Below are 24963 nucleotides of genomic sequence, written 5' to 3'. Positions count from 1 at the left end.
CAAAATGTTCTGCCATGTACACACTGTAACACAGGAAAGATGATACTACATTTGTTCTACAGTACAAGAGATAACAAAAAAAAAAAAAGAAGAAGAAGAGCAAAAAGACGACCAAAGAAAAAAAACGACTATGAACATTGATATGTCCCGTTTTTCTCTCGTTAGACAGGCTCCTGTTAGACGGGTTTATACTGAGCGACGAAGCTTTGCCACGAAGCATTCAGATGATCGGCAGCGGGGTAGTAGCCATCTACAGGACTCTGCACTGGCATCATGTTTGACTGAGAGTACCATTCCTCCATCCCGGGTGGACTGGGGTTGTTATAGGTTGTGAAGTATTGAGGTGTCATATGGGCATCTGTATGGCCATTGTACATGCCCTGTTCGTGCATAGAGGGCACTGGAGGATAGCTTGGCGTAGAATGCGGTGAATGATGGAAGTGACCAAAGTTTTGTTGCCACGGGCTGAAGGTCTCCAGCGCAGAGGGTGGAGTGGATTCCTTCAAAGGAAGCGAGGAGGACCTATTCACGGTTGGAGATATGCTTGTAGGACTCTGAGAGCCTCTATTATCGTTGCCCGGGGACGGATGGGACGAGTTTTTCCGCCGGGAGACAAGTCGGGTCATGCCACCCAGCGACGATAATTTATCGATCTCGTTCTTGATACTTCCAAAATAGTTAACACGGAAACTATCCATGATTCTGCCCTTATCTTCGACAATAGCGGACTGGGCACGGCGTCTAAGGTTCTGTATAATGGGCTGCCAACCACATTTAGTTGGAATTTCAAAAAAAAGTAATAACCGGAACTTACTATGATTTTACTAGCTCTTGGATTTTCAGACACTTGCTCAAATAAGTGATTAGCCGATTCTAAGTGCGACAAAGCCGAGGGGGCCAGAGCCATCTGATTTTTTGTGGCAATTGCCCCTAAGACAATCTAGGAAAGACATGGTATGTATCAGTGATTTCCTTGGATACGAGATTATACTTACAGCACATGAGAAAACGTGTGTAAATAAGAACCACATGCGCTCAGTAATTGCAGGGTGTTGTGAGTAAAGACTTTCGATCAAGCCGACGAACGAACAAGCACTGCTATATGCCGCTAACACAGATGGTGCGTATTTACTACCCAGGGGATCATCAGGATGGTCTTCAACCGCGCGTGCGAAGAAGCCACGATGCATGTAAAAAAGTGCTACACAAGGATACCCATCGGTTACTGCAAAGCAAAGAAAAATCAAGTACGTACTAATTTCTCTGATGGCAAATGCAAGGTATCGTTGCATCGTGAGTTGTATAGATGGTTGTTCAACCTCTTTGCCTATCTTGGAGTTCCCAAAGCCAGGAACCTGCAGAGATGGGGGTAAGTAGAACTCTCGCACTTGTCTGTCAAGCTGCTGTATCGTTTTGTAGCTCGGAGTGCGTGCACCGAAAGCTTGATCTTGAACCGTGCTGAGGCACTGAGATGAAAATCGATGCTTCCACGCAGCAACTAGTAAGAATCATATGGTTGTTAGTGTTTTCTCTGGCTGCATGAGTAGATGAGTACGAACATGACATCTCAACCTCTCCGGCTTCATTCCGCGTAGTATCGTAAGCCATCTGGCAATCGATATGAGCCAAAGCAAATGATGGCGGTCTACCAAAGGTAAGACTCTTTATGATAATTATATCAGCTCTAAGGTCGATATTCCGAATAAATATATTATTATTCGCACCTGCCAAGAGTCATATGTATAGATTTCCCACATCAGCGTCCTGCGTTTTTGAGTTTCTTCGGACTCAAGGTTCCATTTCCCACTATCCCGATCTTGTTGGGTGAATTCAGTAACCTCACGTCATTACAGGAAATCCATTCTTACGAAGTCCGATCTGAAATCAGGTCAATGACAGTTATGACGAGAAATAATCAAGCTTACACCCTGAGCCAACTTCACCACTAGTCCCATTAGCGCCCAACGAGGTCCTTCAATATCGGACAGAAACATAAAGTGACACATTAAGAACTGCATAATTTCCGTTTGAGTCGCACGAGAATTGCATTATTTTCCGAATTAGATTACTTACCAATGCCTGTATTGATATGATTGACTGTTCTTCGAAAACCGAATCAAGTGATAGAGCGGCACGGCCTAGCTGGTAATATTGTTTCGATTCTTGAGAGTGTGATGGCTTATCGAGATCCATCAAAGTTCCTAAAGCTAAGACCATAAACAAAACGGCAAGTCGGTGAGAGTTTGCCGGTCCGTTATCTGGAACCAAGTCGGGATGGTATATCCGAAGAAATATCGATTCATGGAACTCGCTTTCAGGTATAGGCGTGTATCTGTAGAAAATTGTAGAAGCGTCAAAAAGACATAGCGTGAGGACGTACAGAAAAGCTGCATGTTTATAGTACATATCAGCAATATTCCGAGTAGTGGAAGCCCTGGGTAGAAAGCTTAAAAGTGTTCCTCGAGTATTTTCGGCAAGTTTAGCTGTAGTAGAAGCAAAAGGGAACGCGTGGCTGAGCCACGGGATATCGGAGGGCATAGGGATTTCGTGGTTGTCATTTGCATCGTGCTCCTCGTCGCCTTCCTCGTTCTAGAGTATGGCGTGAGTTTTATCATCAAAATCAGTAGAAAGCCACTCTTCAAACCTGAAGAAGATACTTTATGTCACATAGACAATCAGTGGGACAGTCAACTATCAAAAATCATATATTAGCACATACCCAGGAATTTGCGGTCTTCCCGAAGAATGCGGCTCGACCATGATCAGAGATTGATCTAAAGCGCTACGATCAGTATCGCCGATTTGCGTATAATGAGGCGGCGTACAAGGAGCCTATGGCGTCAATAACTTCTGTCGCTTCTTTACCGCCATCGTGAGTAGATAGTGGCTCGTCTTTTTCACGCTCCAAAGGATTCTTAATTCTCAAGAGCTCTGGCACGAGCAGAGGGTGAGCATCACTTGTTAGGGCGGAATGTGATTCGGCCAAAGCATCTTCGAGGTGTCTAACACGATTTGCCAGCTGCCCGATCTTGTCGTGGAGAACTTCCGTATTGGCCAACACGAATCTGCGATTGACTTTAAAGCCCACATCAAGAGTAACAAGACAGAAATCCAAACCTGTTTCCCTTCCCTGTCGTTAAAGAACCTGGAAATGAAATGTTAGTCGGTTGGCAACGTGGGGACGGCGCTCACTTGTGGAGCTCACCTTCTGGACATATGGCAGAGCAGCCCCTCTTGACACAGTTACTGCACGGAAATACACGGCTACATCTGAACAGACCATTGACAACATCGGTCAGGGGGGAGTGGGGAATGCAATGATGCGAAAATTGACCTTAGTTTGAGTCTATCATCGATTACCCCACGTTAGAGAAAGTGATGACGAATTGCATATTAGGTGCACACCTGCGACATTCTGCACACGAAAGAGCAGCACTTTTACGCTTGCGCTTTACGGACGGGGAGACATCTGCGAAATTAGGGTAGGCAGAGGACATGAGGTGTTGCGGGAGTGACCGAAAGGGCTCGACAAATGGACGAAAGCCTGTGAAGCTTTCGAAATGCTTTGCAGTGGACAAATGGCGATCGGGACTTGTATGATCGGTCAACGCCGAGAAACGCACAGACTCCGTTTAGATAAGTGGTGGCTGTGCACTGCTTCGATCGGGAATCTGGATCATTATCGCCACCGTCCGGCCGCCACCGGCGCCACGACCTTACGGAAACGTATCCCCAGAATCCCATTGTCAGAACAAAGTTGGAAACAGAATCAGTTTGGGATGCGGTATCATTATCACCCAGCTCCCATCAGCCCTGCAGCGCACCAGTTTCAGTCTCAACAGCTGTGCACCAGATTCATACTTGCTTTGTGGATCTTCTCCCAGTCCTTCACCATGCGGTGTGCAAGTGTCTTATCGCGTTACATAGAGATATACTACTACGACAAAGTATGCGCAACTACCGATCAAATACACAAGGGTTATGAGACTAGAACAGCACAAATGGAACAAAGATAGACATGACGAAAAATATCGAGCCGTGAAGCCCAGAATACGTACTCGTAAGATGGTGATGGTACATGGCGGTGTGGCAAGACAGAATGAAAAAAAAATGACTAGGGTATACAAAGCACAATTACGACATGACCCCACTTGTGTCACGATACTGATAGAGGTATACAGGATTCAAATTACCAGGAGCGCAAACGTATACGGCGCTTTGTCTTCTGAAGGCTAAGGAGGTCCCATGAGAGCGGGAGGTCGATGAAGAAGGTGATGCTGCTTCACCAGCTGTGCACGTTCACCCGCTAACTTATTAATTGAATTCAACAAATCTCCTCGTCGTAACGGCTCTAAAGATATAAAGAAAGACATGTCACTACACATTCAATACAGCACTTGGATAAGAGTACTTACTCGTGATGTGGTCGTCCTGTGGGAAAACCACAACGAAGGGGGTTAGATGCTTCTCTTCTGTTCGTGAAGATAATCATATCACGTACCATGCCTGCCTGCAGGCACCGTTCACGGTCACCAATCACTACCAAAGACGGTCAGCCCAGACTCGTAAAATACATAACCAATGACACTCAACTGGCGTGCGCAGTTAGTGCAATGATAGGGGTCCGTAACAACCCCTTATGCATTTCAAATGCGCGGATTAGTTCGGTGGCCTCCATGCCACCCATGAAGGGCATGGAGACATCCATCTTACAAGCAACGGTTATCAGCGGTCCCGAAACTCATAGAAGCCTCTTCACTGACCAAGATAATGTCGAAAGGCCTGCCTTGATGTATTCTGGCTTTGAAGGCATCGACTGCAAGGCTACCATTTTCAGCAATCTCAACAGAGTGACCATACTTCTCCAAAATCTTGACTGCTAGTTTCTGATTCACCATATTATCTTCTGCCAAGAGGATATCGAACACAACATCGTTTGGCGCTGCGACCGGGCTGACAGTGTTAGATTCTAGGGCAGAAATGAGAGCAGACGCGAGATCTTGAGCAGTCACAGGAGTCGTAACCTGTGAACTGATACTGTTGTCCAAACACCATTTCACTATGAACCCAAGGTAAAACGCCTTCAGTTCGAGAAAGCGATATAACACTCACAGTTGAGTCGAGGCATCGATGGTGCCAATAGGACTATTGGAATATATCTCAGATGCTCGTACTCGCGTATACATTCCGTCTGTTAGGCCCCGAAGTATAAGAAAATAGGATACAAGAGTAATGTGACACAGAAGAACATACCATGCTTAGTGAATCCACCACAATGGTATCAATGTGGGGACAGCGTTCCTTGACGGATACCTCGCTAGCATCGCGTACCACGTAGGACCTTAACCCAAGTTCTTGGATCCTTTGCACGACGCCCGTCTGGTCTCCGAAAGTATCCACGAACAAAATCGTACGTTTCTGGAATGGTTGCATCTTTTGCAGAGTGTTCTCCATGGTGCTCTGGCTAATTTGCGATGTGATCGTGAAGAAGAATTTGCTGCCCTTTGACACCTCACTCTCCACCCACATATTACCTTGCATTAGGTTGACCAACCGCTTTGAGATAGATAGACCAAGACCCGTTCCACCGTATTCCTAAGTATAGACATCAGCTATCGGAGCCGCCCAATGACATCATGACATATTCTCACTCTTGTAGTGGAGCCATCCGCCTGACAGAACGTATCGAAGATCAGGTTGAGTTTGTCCTTCGCAATACCAATCCCAGTGTCCATGACACAGAACTCCAATGTGACGCTTTGATCATCCAGTGCTAGGAGCCTCGTACTTAGAGCGACGTGGCCCTTGCGAGTGACTTTGGACGGAGTAAACTTGATGGCATTACCCACCAAGTTTGTAATGACTTGTCGCAGTCGTAATGAATCACCAATAAGTTGATCAGGAATATCAGGGTCCACGTCATATGTCAAGTCGAGGTTGTTCTGAGAGGCACGAACGACTAGCGTCTTGAGAATTCCAAACACAGTCTGGCGAAGGGAATATGAAACCGCCTCCATGGTCATCCGTCCAGCCTCGACTACAGCAAGGGACAACCTTTATTATCAGTAAAACAGGTATTATATCACGGTACAACGCACTCTTCGAAATATCCAAGATATCATCAATAATCAATAGTAGTGAGCGTGCCAAGGAGTGGACTAGCAGCAAACTCTCGCGCTGAGACCGGTTAAGATCACTGTCTAGGGTCAGCTCCGTCATACCAATGATACCATTCATTGGCGTTCTATGCTCGGCGTATCAGCAAAAAAAAAGAGAAGACTCAACATGATGTCATGATCCTACCTGATTTCGTGGGACATATTGGCCAAGAACTCGGACTTACTCCGATTAGCCAATTCTGCAGCTTCCCTAGCGGCTGTGTTCTTCTGTATACTATCCCTCAAGTTGAACACCATCTGATTGATCTGAGTCTTCAAGGAATCCATCTCTCCGCTAGCTTCAACGGTGATAAAACGAGTAAAGTCGCCATCCATAGCGGCTGCTGATATCTGCGCAAAACCACGAACTTGCGTGGTCAAATTACCGGCCATGGTGTTTACGGACATACTATTAAGGCGATATCTCGTTAGTAAAAGCGATAAACGCCATCATCGGAGGGTAAAAGCACGTACGTGATTTCTTGCCAGATGCCTTGGACATTGCCAACCTCGGCCTGGACACCTAGTTTACCTTCAGTACCGACTTCGAAAGCAACCTTCTTGACTTCTTTGGCAAATATAGCGAGCTGTGCAATCATGTCATTGATGGTGTTCACCAAGCTTAACATTTCTCCAGATACTGAGACGCCAGTAATCTGTTGCGTCAAGTCTCCACGAGCGACAGCGGTCTGGATTGATGGTTAGTGGACAGAATATGCATACCAGAAGAAAACCTACTGTCGCAACCGCAATTGTTCGGACTTGTAGAGTCAACTAAGGGAAAGGGCGGTCAGTACTAGCTCGTAATGGAATTATGATACCTACATTTGCAGCCATGACGTTCACATTATCAGTCAAATCTTTCCAAGTTCCGCCGACATTCGTTACACGTGCTTGACCTCCCAATCGCCCCTCCGTTCCGACTTCCCTGGCAACCCTGGTGACTTCGTCTGCGAATAGGCTCAAACTCTCGGTCATGCCGTTCACGGTCTCCTTCAATTCTAAGATCTCTCCACGGACATCAACTTCGATCTTCTTGGTCAAGTCGCCGCCAGCTACAGCCTTGGTCACCTCGGCAATCGAACGTACTTGATTCGTCAAGTTCATGGCCATTAAATTGACGTTATCGGTAAGGACCTGGCTGATCGTTAGCTTTCCAACTGGAAGTGACGTCAACTATGACCCACCTTCCACATTCCTTGAACATCAGGTACGTATGCTTGACCTCCCAAGATACCTTCCGTTCCAACCTCGAGCGAGACCCGGGTGACCTCATTGGCAAGTGTAGAAAGTTGGGCGACCATAGAGTTTACAGTCATCTTCAAGTCCAACATTTCACCTTGCACGTCAACGTTAACGACCTTGTTCAAGTCACCCAAAGCGACAGCTTTCGTAACTTCCGAGATAGACCGCACTTGGTCAGTCAAGTTGCTTGCCATTTTCTATCAAGATCATTAGTCAAGTCACGTAAAAGGAAATATATCTACGTACGTTCACATTCCTGGTCAAGTCTGCCCAGGTACCTTGAACACCCTCAACCCTGGCTTGACCTCCCAATATACCTTGGGTGCCGACTTCCAAAGCCACTCTAGTGACCTCGGAAGCGAAAGCGCTCAATTGATCCACCATGGAGTTAACGGTTGATTTCAAAGTTGACATTTCGCCTTCCACTTGTATTTCAATCTTCTGAGTCAAGTCTCCCTTCGCGACAGCAGTGGTAACTTTAGCAATGGACCGCACTTGATCTGTCAAGCTGGAACACATCCGATTGACCTATACAAACGCAGTCGAAATAGAATGAGCACGTTGTAGGTGAGAAAATAAATTGGTTGCATACATTTCGAACCAATTCAAACCAAACTCCCTCGACATCTGGAACATGAGCCTGACCACCCAATTTACCTTGTGAACCGACTTCCAATGTGACACGAGTAACTTCTGCTGCTAGAGCCCGTAATCTGATGACCATTCCGTTGACCGTATTCTTCAAATCCAATATTTCGCCTCGAGCGTCGACGTCAATTTGTTTGGACAAATCACCCAATGCGACTGCCTTTGTGACCTTTGCGATACTCCGGACTTGATTAGTTAAATTTGCTGCCAATTTGTTGACGACGCCGGTCAATTCACGCCAGGTGCCTTCAACGTCTAAAACTAGAGCTTGTCCACCGAGTTTCCTAAGAAAAATTTAAAAAGACAATCAATGCCCGAGTATGCTACGAACCCTTCTGTGCCGACTTCCTGACTGACACGAGTAACTTCCTTAGCGAATTGTCCGAGTTTGTCAACCTGTGTATTATACGTCTATCAATAGAATGGAAGGGAAAAGACTGCAAAATACCATTGTATTGATGACGTCCTTGAGTTGTACCATGACCACACCTTGCACCGGGACCGTAATTTTTTGAGACAAGTCACCACGAGCGACCGCATTGCAGACTCGAGCGACGTCTTGAACTTGCGCTTTTAGCAACCGTAATTCTTCGACAGCACTCATGCCGCTTTCAAAGGCAGCAGCAGCGAGCGGACCGGGGGGGACAACGAGTGGGGAGCCTGAAGGAGAACCAGTAAAACTGGCATTAATTCTACTCATCGTCATTGTATCAGTGATAGTCTTGCCGCAAGTTGGACACATAACATGGTCTGCATGAGACGTAGGAGGTGCCGAAGAAGAACTGCCGTTGCTGTATGACCTGTGTATTTTAGATGCGTCTAGATTAGATGGAATACCATCAAGAGAAAGAGACATTGAAGTGGGTAGGCGACCCAATTGACCCTTTGTGTTTGAAGTAGAAGGGGTTCTATCTTCGTCACGCTCGCTTCCATTGGCAAACATGTCCACGTCTTCGATATCGCCTTCGACGTCTGGGGTCGATTCAAGAGTACTAGAGAAAAACGAAGAAGCCGTTCCGTTTGCGGAGCCGATATGGCCATTTGACGAGGTGTTTGACTGCATATGAGTGGGAGAAGAGTTTGGAATAGTCTCCTTCTGAGAAGAGCAAGACGTGGACATGGGAATGTCGCCTACACTGCGTCTTTTCTTCGTCTCTGGGCCATTGCCCTGCCAATTCTCTGAAGCCTTTATAGAAGCCAGCGTCTCCTCAGCAGTGTACATTCTCCGAGCAACAGCTCCCAGCGAGCGCAAAATGCTATCAGTTTGCCAATCTGTAGGGCCATCATAGCGGGGGAGTGGCGTCGAGATTGGGCCAAGTTCGTAGATGGAAAGTAGAGCGATTAAGTGGGAAAGGAAAGGGTCAGACATGCCCCGTCGATAGTCGGGGATCGTGCTCATCGTCGCTGACGACGACAAAAAAAAAAAAGTCTGACTGAGACGGTGAAGAGGAATCAGAGAGCGAAACCAATATTGACCTTTTGTTAGCACCACGTGTTGTGCGGGGCACACCGCAAAAAACCGGCCTGTTGCCGAACCGGCACCGGCGTCAAATGACCTTTGTAAATGAGCGCCCCAGCAAAAATCAGTTTAGTTCGTCCCGGACATCCTGCAGTACTCGGACTCTGTACTTGCATCAGAAGGCAGAAATATGGATAACGCAGAATTTCATGCAGCAGTGAGCATATATTTAATTCATTATAGTCTATTTTGCGTCATCAATATTATCTCAAGATAGGTGTATCACGTCGTGAGGCAAATCCCTGTCCAGAAAGTCACTAGCTATGGTGAGAGAGAACTTCAAAGCTGCCCCTATGCCTCCAGAAAGTGAAGGCGAGCTGACTTTTGCGACCAAGGTCACATCGCGAAGCTCGTCGGAATGCCGAGGCATTCGCGACACGTTGGTCAAGGTAGGTGGCAATATCAAAATCATCTCTATCTGTCCAGTCTGAAATTTTCGTGGCAACGCAGCCCTCAAATTTCTCTCCCCAGATACCACGCCACCTGTTCCCTGGTACAGGGTAGTATCCTCCGCAGGCACCATATCCTCACGTGGACCTGGCACAAATGGCGCTCAAATCCAACGAGATGCTCTAGAGGCAGAGGGTGTGGAAGTCACGGATGGGCGTACAGGAGATTTGAGGGTGAATTTCGTGACTTGGGGTTGGTTTCCAGCCGTCGGAACAATCGATCTTGATGGACATCAGCCAGCAGGAGAGCAGCTCGAGGCTGACCCAGAGTAGTTGCTACAGGATGCGCCTTGATTCATTGTATGAGTATAGTCCGAGGCTGCCTAGCTTTTTGCAATACAGGTGAGTCCTCGGCGATATCGTTGCTTTCTACTCCACTGTGTCTTCCGGCGCTTCCGTTAACGTTGTCTGGGTCTAGTCTCATAATAGTCATGTATGACGTTCATGGGTGCTCGCGACATTTATGATCTAAGTTTCGTCTTCCACGAATTCCTATTTCCCCACGACCGAGTTATCCTGCACAATGTCTCTTTCCAGGGAGTGGCGTAATTCGTGGCCAATAGTGGTCGACTAATTAGGATAGCAGATAAGATAAGATAAATCTGCTATTGGTGGCTATTCATAACTCGAACCCATGGATTCCTGTGAACACCACTCGACTTCGTTAGTCCTCAGCTCTCACCAGTTCTATCTGCTACACAGACCTCATTTCTCTCCCATTTACCTCGAACTCTGCCAATATGCCTTGGGATCTTATCAAATTAAACTCTGGTACGCTCTACCATTATAAACACCACCCCCCTATAAAAGTCATTCGAGGAATCAGTGTTCGCTTACGAGTCTGCTTTGGGTTACCGATTCTTTGGTTGCAGGTTATTCCATACCAAGCATTGCATTTGGCACCTGGACATTAGGAAATGGCCAAGGCCCAATTGACCAGGTTGAGCAAGCGCTGGACACAGGTTTCAACCATATCGGTAATGCGCTTATCTTGGGATTTCCATACTATACCACTGGCATAAGAACTCATATGCGTTCCAGACACCGCTCAGAGTTATCGGAACGAAGGAGAAGCGGGGACCGCCCTTCACGAGAGTGGCCTTGCACGTTCTGATGTGTTTATCACCACGAAGTACTCAGGGACCGATGGACTGGGCATTGCTACTTCCATCCAAAACAGCATCAATAATGTGCGTCACACCACCTGTCTGAAGTCGTGTAATTAAGCACCCCCGCAGCTTGGGGTATCCTATGTAGACCTTTACCTAATACATTCTCCCCGTCTGGCTGTACCGGATATCCCCACTGCCTGGGAACAAATGGAAAAGGTACAGAAAGACGGCTTGGCAAGGTATGTTCTAACGTCTGCTGCGTAGCGTCATTAGCTCATTAGGCTTATCTATAGGAGCATCGGCGTTAGTAACTTTGGTGTCAGCGAACTGGAAACGCTGCTTGCTTCAGCCAGCATCAAGCCTGCTGTCAACCAGGTAAATAGGAAGCAATCCTTTTATTCCACTGAACAAAGGTCTGAACCTGAATTACTTGTATCTAGATCCTGTTCCACCCCTATGTCTACCAGCAGCAGCTTCCTATCTTGGAGTATGCTGCAAAGAACAATATTATCATTGAGGCATATAGCGCTCTCATGTATGTCGTCTCATACCAACGTTGGTCATTCAACTTACTCCCATTTCCTCTAGCCCTGTTACCAGACAACCTGGTGGGCCTCTAGATAAACCTCTGAGCGAGCTAGCCTCGAAATTTGGGGCAACGCCAGACCAAGTTCTCTTGGCATGGGTGAAAGCTAAGGGAGCTGTTGCTGTCACGTAAGGCGTTTCTTTCGCTTTCGCCATTTCTTGTTTGGTTACAGTAATTCTGTTACAGAACGAGTTCCAAAAAGGCCCGCCTGCAAGGATATCTCGCCGCTGGTGACATCAGTGGGTTCTTTTTTCTCAGGACGCTGACTTGAGAACTCCGTTGATTTCCCACCAAATCAGGTCTCTCTGAAGAAGACATTGCCGCTATTGACGCTGCAGGTGCTCGGGGCGAAAAGCAGACTAATGCTAAGATCACGCTCAGAAAGCTGGCTATCGTCGCTCTAGTCGGAGCAGCTGTTCTGGGCGGCTGCAGCTACTTTAATGTCAATATCATCTGAAGTTTTACAATCCGCATGGGACAGATGATCTCGATTCGTGACAATTCATTCCTTACCCGAGTCCTATAATGCTCATTACAATGTATGCTATGTATATTGTTCTTATGGATTCTGCCGAGTGTCACTTTGTCAAGTTTTCAACTAACCCTGCACTGCAAAACTGGGGAGGTACCAAGTATAGTAATCATGTGAAAGTGATACCCAGCCTCGTTGTGCTCAGCCACCTTCTGGCACTGTTCCGCAGCGTGAAACCATTGCACTTGATTCAGTATGCCAAGCTAGTAAACACGAGACCACAACACGCAGAATGACTTTTCAGTCTCATTACCCTGAGCAGCTACCTTTAATTTTCTATACCGCACCTGCCGCAGCATCCATCGACAACGACCGAACGATCATCATGGCACCTTCATGCATCTCCAGCCAGCCTGCATCTCTGAGCAAAATGGACTTGTACACAGACGAAAAACACCCTACATCAACATCACCTTCAAATTGCGAATGTGCGAATTCAGCATCACACCGGACTTGTCATAAATCACGTCTCCGTCGCATACTTGTGCCTGCATTACTCTCTTTACTAGCAGTGACGGCGCTGTTCTTTGTGGCCTGTGTCAGCGATTTTGATGTTTGGGGTGTTCTTGGAATGGGGTCTGGTGGCCCTCTGGCTAAACGACAGTCCTCCACTAACCAATCATCCTTCACGCAAAATAAACGTGTGTCTCTCTGTTCTTTTCGAACGCACTAGGCAACCTTTTTCGTAATTTGAATGCTCATGCCCATCTGTCACCAGTGTACTTGATTGTCGTTTTCGTTGGCCTCTTTTTGGTGCTCATAGCAGGTATCATGCTGAGTGCGTGGTGCTGCAGAGGTTCGTATTTCGCTCACGTTTACTACACGTGCTCACATATCGCGGCAGGTGCCTTTCAGAATCCACTGTGTTGCCCGTGTTATCTTTGCGCATGTTGTGGCGGACTTGGTAAGAGCTTGGATTCTGCAAAGATGTCACCTTTCATGCTGATGTTTTTGGCCCAGCCTGTTTGGAATGCATTGGTTGTGGGCTATGCGCTGTGGGTGTTGACGAAATGCTATAGGCCAGGCATAGAAATATTTCCGGTATGGCTGGAAAGCTAATTCGTGTATCATAAACGGCAGTATCTACACCTGTTCGCTTCGCTGATACGCTCAGGTTGTGATCCATGGACTTTTACCCCAAACATCTTTTTGGACACTTTCTTGTTTCTGTTTACGACTTCATGTATCTTAACGCTCCAGTCAGTGTTCCAGTTAATGTGGCGCGAGCTTTGAAATCCTTGATGTCGATGGCTTTTTTCTTAAGTTTCACTGACATATGTTCCTCTCCACTTAGTCGCAATCTTGTTGACTCCAATCCACAATTGCTTCTGGCTCAGAGGTAATGGATGCTACAACACACAGTAAGTGCCCACACACAGTTATTCGTTATGGTCTCAGTTTCCAAGCCTGCCACACACTTCATGAGAACATCTTATTTGCAGATATCGTCTGTCACGTCAGTAACTTGGTTTGACGGGAGCCTGAGACTAACGAGAACACACCGATTCCATATCATCGCCGTCTGGGACGCTTAGATCTCACACAGAAGAAGAACGTGTATAATAACAACTGGTACGACTCACGAGAAGTCTCAAATGATATTTCCCATCTTATGCATTTTTTGGGAGCATGTTACAAACGGTTGCTGTTTCGGGCTAAAACATCCAAATCTGATGGAGCTCCACAGGTAGCAAATGGCTCTTCGCTATAACTATTATGAACGTGCATGCTGAATGAAGTCAGAATAGCCAAGTAACCCACCTGTAGTAGTCACAACCATTTGACTGGGATAGATTCAAACATTGAAGTCTGGAGGTGGTGGTTTCGGATTTTGTGTTAGTTTTATGTCACTAACCAAATGGGTTGACTACAGTCCTGGAAGTTAGCCGTGATGTCGATAAGCATGCATCATATGTACCGAGCGCCAAGATAATTTTCAATACAGTGGCAACGCACCACGCAGACGCATGTAATTTGCTCCAACCTTTTATTTGGCTTCTCTCGCATGGATCACGGCAAAGTTCTCAACAGTTGAAAGCAAGATCCAGCTGGCTTAGTCGGTCGTCGTGATGACAGCCATGATCAACGAAGACATGATTTGCTGCAAGCGCAAAAGAGCCATATGGCTTTTAGCTATATAACTCAAAGCTCAGTACGTTGAGTACTTGATCAGCTCTGAACCTCTGGGTGACGAATCGTGTCGTGGAATTTGTCTTTTAGGTCATAAACCAGCTCATCAGTCCTTCCATGTTGTTCTCACTCCTCACTGCGGGTCTGTCTCTGGCTTCGGCCGTACAAGGATCGACCATTCCCAAGAAGAGGGCTACTGTTTGTAATGGCCATGCTGAGCTGTGCGACCGCAGCTACGGCAATGTGACATACATAGGAGGCAAGTTAGCATATGTCTGGCCGTATCGTTCATTCAATACTAACGCGTGCCTCTAGCTCACGATTCTTTTGCTTATAGTACAGACCCCGTTGCATGTGTGTAATTTCCATGCATATCGTCTTCCTTTAGTCTGAAAAGGGCGTCCGAAGTGGCCAGAGATCAAGAAGTTGATGTGCCCACACAGTTGAGCTTGGGCGTCAGACTCCTACAAGCTCAGGCCCATGAGTTCGTAATTCGATGATATGAAATTTCAAAGCCAAATACTGATAATACGACTCTAGTAACAATGGCGTTCTCCACTTCTGCCATACCAGTATGTTATCTACTTTATTTTTTATCCATCGCGAATATTGACCATTATTCTGATTAGGCTGCGTATGTGATTTAACTTGAAGGTACTAACTTTTACAACTTTACTGAAATATGGGACTACAGATTCTCTTTGATGGAGGAACTGTTGAAAGTAAAAATTTTCTGAACTATTGAACTAGAATTTAGCTGAACCGCAACTTTCAGGTTACCTTACCAATGTGACGACATTCCTTGAAGCCAACCCTAACGAAGTCCTCACACTCCTGTTCACCAACCCCGAGGGCCAATCTCTCCCTGATCAGTGGGCGCCGGCTTTCGTAAACTCTGGCGTGTCTAAGTACGCTTACGTTCCTCCTCACCTGCCGATGAAGCAAAGCGAATGGCCCACGTTGGGAGATATGATCGATAGCGGGAAGAGAGTAGTGATATTCTTGGATGCTGGTGCTGACGGAAGCGATGGAGGAGTTGTTGACTACATTCTTCCTGAATTCGATATGGTACGGGAACAGTCAATATCCTTCTTCCGGCTAAGAGCTCAGTGCTCCAATTTCTTAGATCTGGGAGACACCATTCAGCGTCACTGATTCTACCTTCCCATGCTCCGTGAACCGCACTAGCGGAAACCTGTCTGCTGCTGACCACATGTACATGATCAACCACTCTTTGAACAAGGATGTGTTTAGCACGGGTGTCATTATCAGCGATCCGATAGATGCTCCAACAACCAATGGCGTTCCTTCGTGAGCATTTTCTGGATTTTCTTTATATAAATACTGATTATCATACCATCTGTTATTGCAGTATAATGGCCAACGCAAACGGTTGTGCACCCCTTGGAGGAAACACATACCCCAACTTCGTGCTGCTCGATTTCATTGATTTAGGTGATGCCTTCACGGCTGCAGACCAGATGAACGGTTTTAGCTCTTAGACAGATGAAACATTGATTGTCGATATGTCAATATTCACGTACTTAATGATAATATGTGATTTTGTGTATCATACCGTGGCTTGGAGAGACGCGCCTTAAGATTCATCACGTGCTTGATTTCTTCCTACGCAATCTGAAGACGAATCCCTGAGACTTGAGTTGATCCGCCACTACTTGCACTGAAGCCAGCACCACCTCAGCTTGTTCTCTTCTTGTATCTGCGGGCCAAAGTGCCGTTTTACTAATATTTTTATAGCATATTTGCATTCACTTCTTTGTGCATTGTTATTGTTACTTTTCGAATAGGTATCGTCTACTTGCAACTATACTTGCATCAGGAAATCGGGGAGGAGCTGTTATAACCAGGCGGAGTTGATAACTATTCGCCAAAATGCTGTGTCCCGGTAGTGGCTTGTATGTATTGATGAAGCATTACCAGATATTAGCAGAGTAATAGTACATTGCACTTATATGATATGGCGAGTCTCATAATGTTATTCCACTGGTAATTAGTAATACAAGTGAGGGTGATTGTAGTCGAAGTCATCTCAATGGTTCGCACAGGTATAATTATGTGATGCTTTGACATCTGTGTTCATGATCCAACGTCAGACTGTCAGGTTTTGTGAAGGATGTGTATTCATGATATTAGCTAGTAATCATATCTCACATTCACAAACTGAGCCAGGGATAGTTGCTGTATGCTCCAGCAGTACTGCAAATGACTGTAATCTTTCTAATAAGACTATAAGTAATGGTAACTTGAAACTCGGATGAACCAATTCTTCTGGGGAGGGGGAGCTAACACTACAAACTGCAGTCCAAGTTTACTAATCATAATTGTATCCTACTACATCTGTCCCATCTAGATCCAGTAACAATTTGTCAGTGTCCGAGTCCTCATCTGAGTCTTGATTGTAGCCAAAGTCTTCACCTTCACAGTCTTGCAGTGTGAATTCTAGATTGACGTCCTCTTCAATAAATACATCACTGTCCTCCCCGTTATCTTTATCAAGCTGATCTGACTGGTAATTGACTATCTCAGAAGTTTGGACAGCACTGCTGCTGGGTAGATACTCCGTGAAGTTGTTTGTGGAAAAGACCCCAAGTCTGTCAATGCCTTCAGATGCTTCACCGCGGGCATATGTGTGGCCGATCCCCAAGCCCCAATGATACTGCATCATCATGTCTCGATCTACAAACCTGTAAGAAACATATTGGTAGGTTTCTTTAGCATTAAACATAGCTGGGACTAACCAAACGACATAGTACTTTTTCCAATTGTTACGATCTCTATTGGACATTTAAGGACTACTCATTTTTTTTTACTCATCGGTTATACCATCGGACCGATGACTCATTTCCTTCACATACACTTCCGTTCCTCTCGCATTCACAGTACCTATTATAGTACTTAGTCCTCAACAGACGGACCTGCCCTAGATAGGACCTAACTCCTATCACTGATTCCTTTCCATTATAAATACCATGTAACAGCAGTAGTATTCTCTAATACAATTCTACGCAGTTTACGCTTACAAAGCTAGACTCCTAAGATCAGACTTCTACTCAGAAGAAGACCAACTCCCGTTGGAAAACCTCCACTCAGAACCACGTTCTCGAACTTGTCTTCGGATAAGTCTCTTTACAAACCTCGACGAACCCTCAGACTTTGTTAAGCACTTTGTGCATAACACCAATCTTGTGCATCCTGAGCAAATTTGGACATCCTGATTCCATTGGGATGTAATTTCCCTTCATGAAATGCTGGTACTAGGTGGCAGCTCCGCAGAACATTGGCTGGGTTGACGAAGCCAAAAGCATCATCTTCAGCCATGGGAACAAAACATAGCATGTTGAGTTTGTACCAGCCTGAGTCTGTTTCTCTGTCCAAAGGACCGCACAATTCGTACCACCTCACAAATAGAAATTCCATCTTACACATATGATAAGTTGTGACTTCTTGACCAGTACATACAACATTTGCGTGGCAAATGCCCAGGACACGAGCATAATAGAATGGGTGGGAGGGGCGTCACAGATTGGTGTCAAATCCATCCAGAGGAGCTAGTAACATGATATTGCAATGATCCATGCGTGGGTTAACAACATCTTGTGCTCGGCGGATGTTGTATGTTGTGTAGTTGATGCAAAAGATGCTGTGAGTATATATTCTGTCATTTTTTAATATGACTTGAATGGAAGGTTGCTGGTTTGGTGAGGGATCATTAAGGTGACACTTGGAAACAATAGGAGCGAGAAGAGTTGATTGCATACAATGGGGTAAGTGAACCTTGAGGTTTGGTACAAAATCCTATAGCAAATCAGATTGATACTGGAATTGTACAGTATTGATTTGTCCCTTACCGTGCAAGCTGGATCGCGGGAGTACATTTTGGAGGGGAATGTGATGTGCAAAGGTGAATTTTGAGACTTCCCTATGTGATGATGGTCATCAAGAGTGCTGGCCTCCTGATCAGCAGCGACAGCACAATCCTCAGAAGACATGCCGAGCTTCTGGCACATGAGATGTATATGGGCCTCCCGACGCTCAATGTGAGTAAGCTGTTCAGTGTAGGTTTTCTTGCTGGTTTTTTTGTATCTAGACTTCCCTGTCCAGTGCTCTAATTCACCCTGGGCACCAGTTATTACAAATGAAGCAAGATATGGTTAGGTGAACTTATGGGCTCAGTAGAATAGGAGTCTGTAGTGCCAAAGAACCTGATTTGTGCAGGATAATTCCCAAGCGCATGGAGTTTATAGGTTTGTAGGTTGAATGTCTTGGGTTTTTGGGCGGCTCCTGATGATGTCAACTGAATGTCAGTGCCTTGCTGGATTTGACGGCGCCTTTGTGCATCGGCTTTGCCCCGGAGTTCCCTAGTACAGAAGGCAGAGCAAGTATTTGCAGCAAATCTATGCAATTTATCACCTAGACTTTTAGTTACTGCATCTAGTATTTTCAGAGTATTGTCAGTATGTATGCATAGTTTAGCTAAACCGTGCCAAGGAGCTATGCAGAGTAGCAAGCTCAATATTTGAGTGTTGTGTGGTTCCAGAATTAAGCCATTGAATACAGGAATGGCGCACTGCATAATGGAAAAATTGAAATGCTGCAAAAATGTTGAAAGAAACGTGAAAGGCTTACCTGTAGCAAGTTTTCAAGATGGTGGGCTGTCACTCTCCGCATTTCAGATGTGTTAGTTGTGAATTGCCGGATAGTATCACTTCTGTAAGTTGGGATCTGGCGATATCTTTGACAATTGTTAGCACTGAGTTCTAAGAGAATGAACAAAGACTAACCTTAGATCCATTCTATCTAAGAGCCCCCCATTGACGGTATCTAATATCCATAGAACATGGACAAAAAGGGACCTCCACACCCCTAGCTCGACCTCATGCATAAAATTGACAACAAACATCAAATATACATTGAAACCCAATGGACCCAGCCTGTGGGAGAATGCTTTCTGTAATGTGGAAGAGTGCCAGCGGTCAGTGTGTTGCCCATCTTCAGACACCACTACTATGCACCAAAGTTAGAAATAAGGATTTGGCCATCAGGAATCCATTAACTTTGTTGCTGTTCACAGCATAATTCTTCTTGTCAATCAAATCACAAGCAACTGCAACCTTCTTCCGCTGTTCAGCGTTGCCAATGTGGATTTTGACGACTCAATTCAGCATATTGGCGTCTTGTCCAACATTGGGAACCAAAGTCATAGGTGTTAAACACCGAGGACAGGGACAGTTTCCAAGGTTTTTTATACTCGCTATTAGTATCCTACATAAGATGAGCAAGATTGTTGCACAGAACACGTTGGACCTACTTTTCAGGGTAATCTGCCGAATATATTAGGATGTGGGGATAAAATCGACGATCAATGCCATCACAACACTTGATGATGACACCATGCTGATATGCATATAGGAATTCATCATCAAGTAGAATACACCATTGTGCATGAAAACACTTGCACTGACAATGTGTCATGAAGGTGCTAGTAAGCTTGCTGTTGCTGGTGTGAGTCTTTGCAAAATCTTTGAAACTGTCTGGGAGCTATAAATCAATAAAAACAAGTCAAACAGTGTGAATGAGCTACAATAGAGACAGCACTCACGGATTGAAAATAGACTGCATGGTTGCACAAGTGACAGGATGATTTGGCGCAACAATACTTGGATTCATTGGCAAAATAAACATAAAGTGGTGTTGAAGATGAGAACTGCTGTTAGAAAACCACAAACAAAAACAAACTAACACACAATCCTCCCAGATTCCACAGAACTTGTTTATGGGCTTTGCCTCCTAGAATAGTGGAGTGGTCTGGTTGTTTGTGGGGTGGTACGTATAAAGATCCTTCAAAGTAAAACCCAGAGATGTATGAGTGTGGGTTTTGAGGAGGAGGGATAGTTGAATTTATAGAAGGATAGGGGCTTAGTGACGAGTATAGATGAGCACTACCTTGCTAATCGTAGCACAAGGTAGGTTTGAAAATGACAAGATAATGAGGTTCCCAGTGATAGCAGGCTCCTGACGCACAAACTGTAGTGCTCAGAAGGACTCTAATCGAAGGGGATGATAATCACTTTCAAAAAGTGACGAGTGACGATGACAGCAGTTAACAGTGGTAGAAGTGGGAAGTGTTGTGACCACACTGGATCACAAGTAGCAGAGTAGTGAACTTGAGAGTAGAGAAGAAGTCTGGATTGGATTTCTTGTTGTTTTTACAAGGTAAAATACAGGGGTTTATATAGTAAAAGAGAAGTAGGCTATGCACAGTATAGCTCTGCAAAAGAATGAGAAAGAATATGAAGGAAGGAATGTACGCTGATGAATCCTGCGTAGGTAGTACAGGATAAGATTGTCAAAAAAAGAAAAGAAAGGGATAGAACAATAAATGCTGTGAGTAATATCACAGGTTTGTACAGCCATAAAGTAAAGTCCAATAGCAAAAGGAGAGCAGGAAAATCATGATGTCATGGGAAGATGCAGTAAAAAAGGGGCAAGGCAAAACACTATCAGTATCAACACAGTTCCTTTATTGTCAGTCAGGCATTCTAAAAAAATATGTGTCCATAAAAAATGATTCAAAAATCAAAAATAATCGCACTGTAAATGAATGTTCTGCTGAAAAAAAAGAAACTGGAGCCACCGGTCCACCACCTAGTCCAAATCCGACAGTTCCATGGCCTTACCAATGGACTGGTTGTGTTGGACCACCTGATCAAACGAGGGAGGGAGAGGAGTAGTTCCAATTTGGAACAAGTGAGTCCCAGGCAGCGTGTGGTAGCTGTAGCTGTAGCAAAGACAATGGACAAAAGATAAGTGTACCCAAGTGGATGGGACAGCGATGAACATGGGCAACGCAAGGGGATGAACCTTCTCCAGCTCAAAAACTACCCACCCACACTCCAACCAGGCAAGACAAGCGACCAATGTTTTGATAGTATATGATGGTAGATTGACGTCATAAAGATGGACCTGTTGCCCTATTTGAACCGGCCGCCGGGGCTTTGCTGATATCATCAGTGGCACGTGGTAGTCAACGGATCAGCGACGGAAGCGGATAGGAAGTGGTGACATCAGAAATGGTGGGGGAGCAAAGAAGATGAGGAGGAGGAGGCTGGAGGTGACGAGGAGGTGAACTAAAATGGGGATCCAGAAACAACCATCGGGTGAGAATAAAAACAAGAGTAAGGGACCCATGGTGGGGCTAGGCAAAGGAAGGGAAGTGAAGGAAACGACAAAAACGAGGACGCAATGCAATGTGTAGCCAGTGGCAACACAAAAATTTGCCGAAATGCCAAAACACGGAAAGTACTGAATGGAAAGCAAAGGTGAGCATGACTGGATTGCCTAATAGAGGTGGTACTGATTAGCCACAAGTTCAAAAAAGGCAATATTAATTACTATTCCACGTGGCACTGTGCCTGTGTGGCGCAAAGGCGAGTCTTTTTGAATATTCGCTTCGTTATTGACACCTGTCCATGCTACCAATCAACTTTGGTGCATGATAGCGGCCAAAGTTTTGCATTACCAAAGGAAGTAAGTTGGGTGGAATCTGACGAAAACATAAAACCAGCCACCACACGTTGAAGGTTGCACCCGGGCTGTGGTGGGGATTCTTGAAGTTCATAATGAGTTTTCAGAAATGTGTCTGAAGTATAAGCCTCGCTGTGGACTCGAGCTTCGTGCAATTGATCACTTGGATGGCAGAATAGTTTGTATGGCTCATAATGAAAAAGCTGGTCATCATGAGGGTTTGTGAGCTTATTGCGAAGGATCTGAATAAGTGAATGATGGAACAAATCAGTAACATGATGGTCATGAGTCCCAGGGTCCGCTGATCTGCTATGAAATGGAACTGAAATGGTTACAGGTGTTTTTTGCCAGCCTGCATCCTGATCCAGCCATTCACCATTGAGATTATTGAGGCCCAAGTCCTTGTTGATTTTGCTCCACTTCACACTTTGAATGTCTTCAGGACAAAAAGATGGGTTTCCAATGATATCAATGAGCTGCCTGAAAGATTTCTGCGACTTCTGAACACTATAATTCCAATACCAGTCTCCCAGACGGAAGCAACTTTTGTTTGGGTACGGGCTGAAAGAATGATCACTATGTCCTTCAACTCGAAATGGAGTGGGCGTGTCTTCCGAGGTATCCGAGTCTTCTGAGTCCTCAGGGTCATGTGATGGTAGCTCCTCTCTGTGAAATCGGCGAAATAGTCCAAACATGTTCCGTGGTGTGTTAAAAAATCTCTTGACACGATCACGAATGGACTGCATGCATGTACTAGCTGGAGGGTGAGAGCTACCATTCACAGTGAATGGTTTAAGATGAGAATTATCGGCTTCGAGAACTGAGATGGTCGGGTTGGATGATTGGGATAATAGAGCGGTACATAAAGGAAGAGGAGACTCAGGGAGAAAATATTGGAAGTGTAGTAGCAGACATCAATTTGCTTTGTGTGTTCTGCGCTGCGCGAGTGGTAAGTTGTTTGAAGACCTGTCCCAGTCTTCACTTGGCTCTATAGGCTGCAGAGTGATTACAGTACAGTAGGAACCAATAGTGTTGAGAATACTATGAATCTTACCACTGGGTTTGTATCAGAGGAGCTGGATTGAAGTGATTCAAAGGCAGGACCACTGGCAAGATTACTGGGCTCCCCCAGACCCCTGCTGCCATCTACTTGTTCCAATGAAGTTCCTTTGAACTCCAGTGTGACATGGCTTGACTGGAATTCTAACTGGCATTTCTTGTTGTTAAAGGCTTCCTTTGCCCTGGTCAGGGCTCCTGAGAGCCGTTTTTTCCCCCTCAAGCACAATTTTTGATGCTTAGTATATGGTCTGAGAAAAAGAACGTCCACAAACACACACCTGGCTGAAGCCTGCGGCTACTGGAATATTGTTGAAGTCCTCCATACCGCCAATTGAACTTGAATGACTTAAACTTGAAGGTGAGGACTAGTCAGACCCAGCCGGTTAACTTGAATGTCCCCTATGTCCGAGTACCAGTAGCCTAAATGATAAACTGGGGCTTAGTGGGTACCAAGTGACAATCACCCGAAGACCACTGACCTTCAAGTTGGCTCCGTAGAGTTATGATCAGCACTGCCACTGGTATCCAAAATGGCAATGTGACTCTCTCGCATGGGGGCCTCTTAGGTGCGTCTGAGTCATGATTGTGCTAGCAATGAAGATGTTACTGACCAGAGAGGCATGCACTACAGTTGCCAGTGGTGGGCAGGAGGAACTTCAAGTTAGTGGGCGGGAGGAACTTCAACTTTAAATTGAACTTACTATGCTGATAGTCACAGTTGTATTCAGGTTTCCGACAAGCCAGTTCAAGTTCAATTTGCCAGTGAAATCACTGGCAGTATGCCACACATACAACTCGGAGATACATTACAACTTATCACAACCAACTGTCAGGGTTACCACTAGTGCTAGTACAACATTTTTTTTTTACTAGTAAGACTCAGACTTGGAATGACAGGTTCACTCAGATTGGCAATACATTAGCCTCATTATCGGCCACAAAATCACAGCAACCTTGAAGGCGCCCAACTTTGAAGGTGAGTGCTGCCACTAGTTCTACCGCCATGACTTTTTCTCTCTTACTGCCTTTTCTGAACACTGAGGCAGTGCAATATTACACCTCATTTTTTGTGGCAGTGCAGGTTACACCGTAATAGTGGATCTATCAACTGATCTTACTCGCAGACAACTTGAACATTGATGATGTCTAATATCTGTAGAAACCCAATGGACCCAACCTGTGGGAGAATGCATCCTGTAATGTGGAAAAGTGCCAGCGGATCACCTGGACCACTGAAAGTGACATGGATTTGCCTGAGTTGATAATAACTAGCTTGAAATAAAGAGCCAGGCAAGCAAAGTTGAGATATTTGAGTCAGCCTGAGTGTTAGGAGCAGTATGTTAGTCGCATCTTGCATTACAAATTAAATTATCAAGAGCTTGAACTCACCATGTCTCACGGCAGCCTCAATCCTAAACACTCACAATCAGCCCTAAACCCTCGCCTGCCATGATAAATAAGAAGTCATTTTAATTGGCTGGGTACTACCACGCAGTAGGAGAATCATCTCACAGCCATCTCATTTGCGTAGGACTTGCCAGTGAATCATGCAGCCGCTTCCACTTCCACGTGCAGAACGCACCCCCATTTTCTCTTCACATTCATAGATAAAGGCCACAAGCCAAGCCAGGTCAGCTGAAGATAATCTGTTTAACGGTTTTGGACAATCCAATGTAGTCAGGCCCAACCTGGAAGTTGTGAATTCAGCTGAGTTTCCTCTGGATTCCTCCAATTCAAGATGAATCTATTGCTGAAAAAATAGCCACCCAGGAAACAGGACAAAATAGTAGGATAAAACATGGTAAGTGTTTTCAGCAAAACACTTGTTATTGAGTCATAGAACAAAAAAAAATACAGATTGCGACCAAATATATAGGCTAAAGTGCATGTCAAGCTAGCATGAAGCCCCCCGCAAACCACACTGGTAAAGCAAGTCAGTACAGAAAACTCGACGCTGTAACACAACTACTTACAGCAATA

At 45.4% G+C, this 24963-nt stretch overlaps 7 protein-coding genes across 7 annotated transcripts; 3 read left to right on the top strand and 4 right to left on the bottom strand.

Moving 5' to 3' along the window:
• Nucleotides 1-11: 11 nt before the first annotated feature.
• On the bottom strand, nt 12-2591 carry SERLADRAFT_471933 (uncharacterized protein; the record flags this gene model as incomplete). Its single annotated transcript, XM_007320335.1, has 10 exons — nt 12-761; nt 815-940; nt 996-1201; nt 1256-1498; nt 1560-1662; nt 1725-1816; nt 1869-1878; nt 1926-2012; nt 2074-2332; nt 2381-2591. 10 exons carry the CDS (start codon nt 2536-2538, stop codon nt 177-179), a joined length of 1869 nt encoding a protein of 622 aa, XP_007320397.1.
• Nucleotides 2592-3550: 959 nt separating this feature from the next.
• TCO1 (HAMP TYPE histidine kinase) lies at nt 3551-8754 on the bottom strand (the record flags this gene model as incomplete). The annotated part of the gene is made up of 19 exons (XM_007320334.1): nt 3551-4232; nt 4287-4351; nt 4416-4431; nt 4502-4539; nt 4594-4708; nt 4764-5059; nt 5113-5191; nt 5254-5595; nt 5652-6037; nt 6099-6244; nt 6304-6567; nt 6633-6847; nt 6897-6932; nt 6984-7295; nt 7346-7600; nt 7650-7931; nt 7996-8335; nt 8383-8447; nt 8500-8754. The coding sequence occupies 19 exons, from the start codon at nt 8749-8751 to the stop codon at nt 4185-4187; spliced, it is 3552 nt and encodes a 1183-aa protein (XP_007320396.1).
• Nucleotides 8755-9160: 406 nt separating this feature from the next.
• On the bottom strand, nt 9161-9478 carry SERLADRAFT_394213 (uncharacterized protein; the record flags this gene model as incomplete). Its single annotated transcript, XM_007320333.1, is given in 2 exon segments — nt 9161-9184; nt 9202-9478. A coding segment is annotated over 1 exon segment (249 nt), but the record flags the coding sequence as incomplete, so codon positions are not given.
• Nucleotides 9479-9646: 168 nt separating this feature from the next.
• SERLADRAFT_471926 (uncharacterized protein) lies at nt 9647-12315 on the top strand (the record flags this gene model as incomplete). Its single annotated transcript, XM_007320332.1, has 13 exons — nt 9647-9727; nt 9784-9836; nt 9906-9959; nt 10021-10361; nt 10438-10790; nt 10892-10996; nt 11061-11209; nt 11258-11370; nt 11425-11506; nt 11572-11666; nt 11720-11845; nt 11904-11956; nt 12017-12315. The coding sequence occupies 9 exons, from the start codon at nt 10760-10762 to the stop codon at nt 12172-12174; spliced, it is 912 nt and encodes a 303-aa protein (XP_007320394.1).
• Nucleotides 12316-12430: 115 nt separating this feature from the next.
• On the top strand, nt 12431-13565 carry SERLADRAFT_471923 (uncharacterized protein; the record flags this gene model as incomplete). The annotated part of the gene is made up of 3 exons (XM_007320331.1): nt 12431-12890; nt 12968-13045; nt 13094-13565. 3 exons carry the CDS (start codon nt 12482-12484, stop codon nt 13306-13308), a joined length of 702 nt encoding a protein of 233 aa, XP_007320393.1.
• Nucleotides 13566-14496: 931 nt separating this feature from the next.
• On the top strand, nt 14497-15881 carry SERLADRAFT_394202 (uncharacterized protein; the record flags this gene model as incomplete). The annotated part of the gene is made up of 9 exons (XM_007320330.1): nt 14497-14638; nt 14695-14733; nt 14788-14863; nt 14920-14951; nt 15009-15013; nt 15074-15101; nt 15155-15447; nt 15506-15690; nt 15752-15881. The coding sequence occupies 9 exons, from the start codon at nt 14497-14499 to the stop codon at nt 15879-15881; spliced, it is 930 nt and encodes a 309-aa protein (XP_007320392.1).
• Nucleotides 15882-16711: 830 nt separating this feature from the next.
• SERLADRAFT_371382 (uncharacterized protein) lies at nt 16712-23306 on the bottom strand (the record flags this gene model as incomplete). Its single annotated transcript, XM_007320329.1, has 15 exons — nt 16712-16917; nt 17017-17109; nt 17565-17797; nt 17921-18195; nt 18249-18505; nt 18562-18967; nt 19027-19132; nt 19182-19348; nt 19413-19520; nt 19584-19662; nt 19709-19938; nt 20000-20104; nt 21885-22802; nt 22979-23231; nt 23260-23306. 15 exons carry the CDS (start codon nt 23304-23306, stop codon nt 16712-16714), a joined length of 3483 nt encoding a protein of 1160 aa, XP_007320391.1.
• Nucleotides 23307-24963: the final 1657 nt, after the last annotated feature.

This window comes from Serpula lacrymans (genome assembly GCF_000218685.1).
Source record: "Serpula lacrymans var. lacrymans S7.9 unplaced genomic scaffold SERLAscaffold_9, whole genome shotgun sequence".
NCBI classification, from domain to species: domain Eukaryota; kingdom Fungi; phylum Basidiomycota; class Agaricomycetes; order Boletales; family Serpulaceae; genus Serpula; species Serpula lacrymans.
This window is presented reverse-complemented; position numbering and strand designations above follow the sequence as displayed.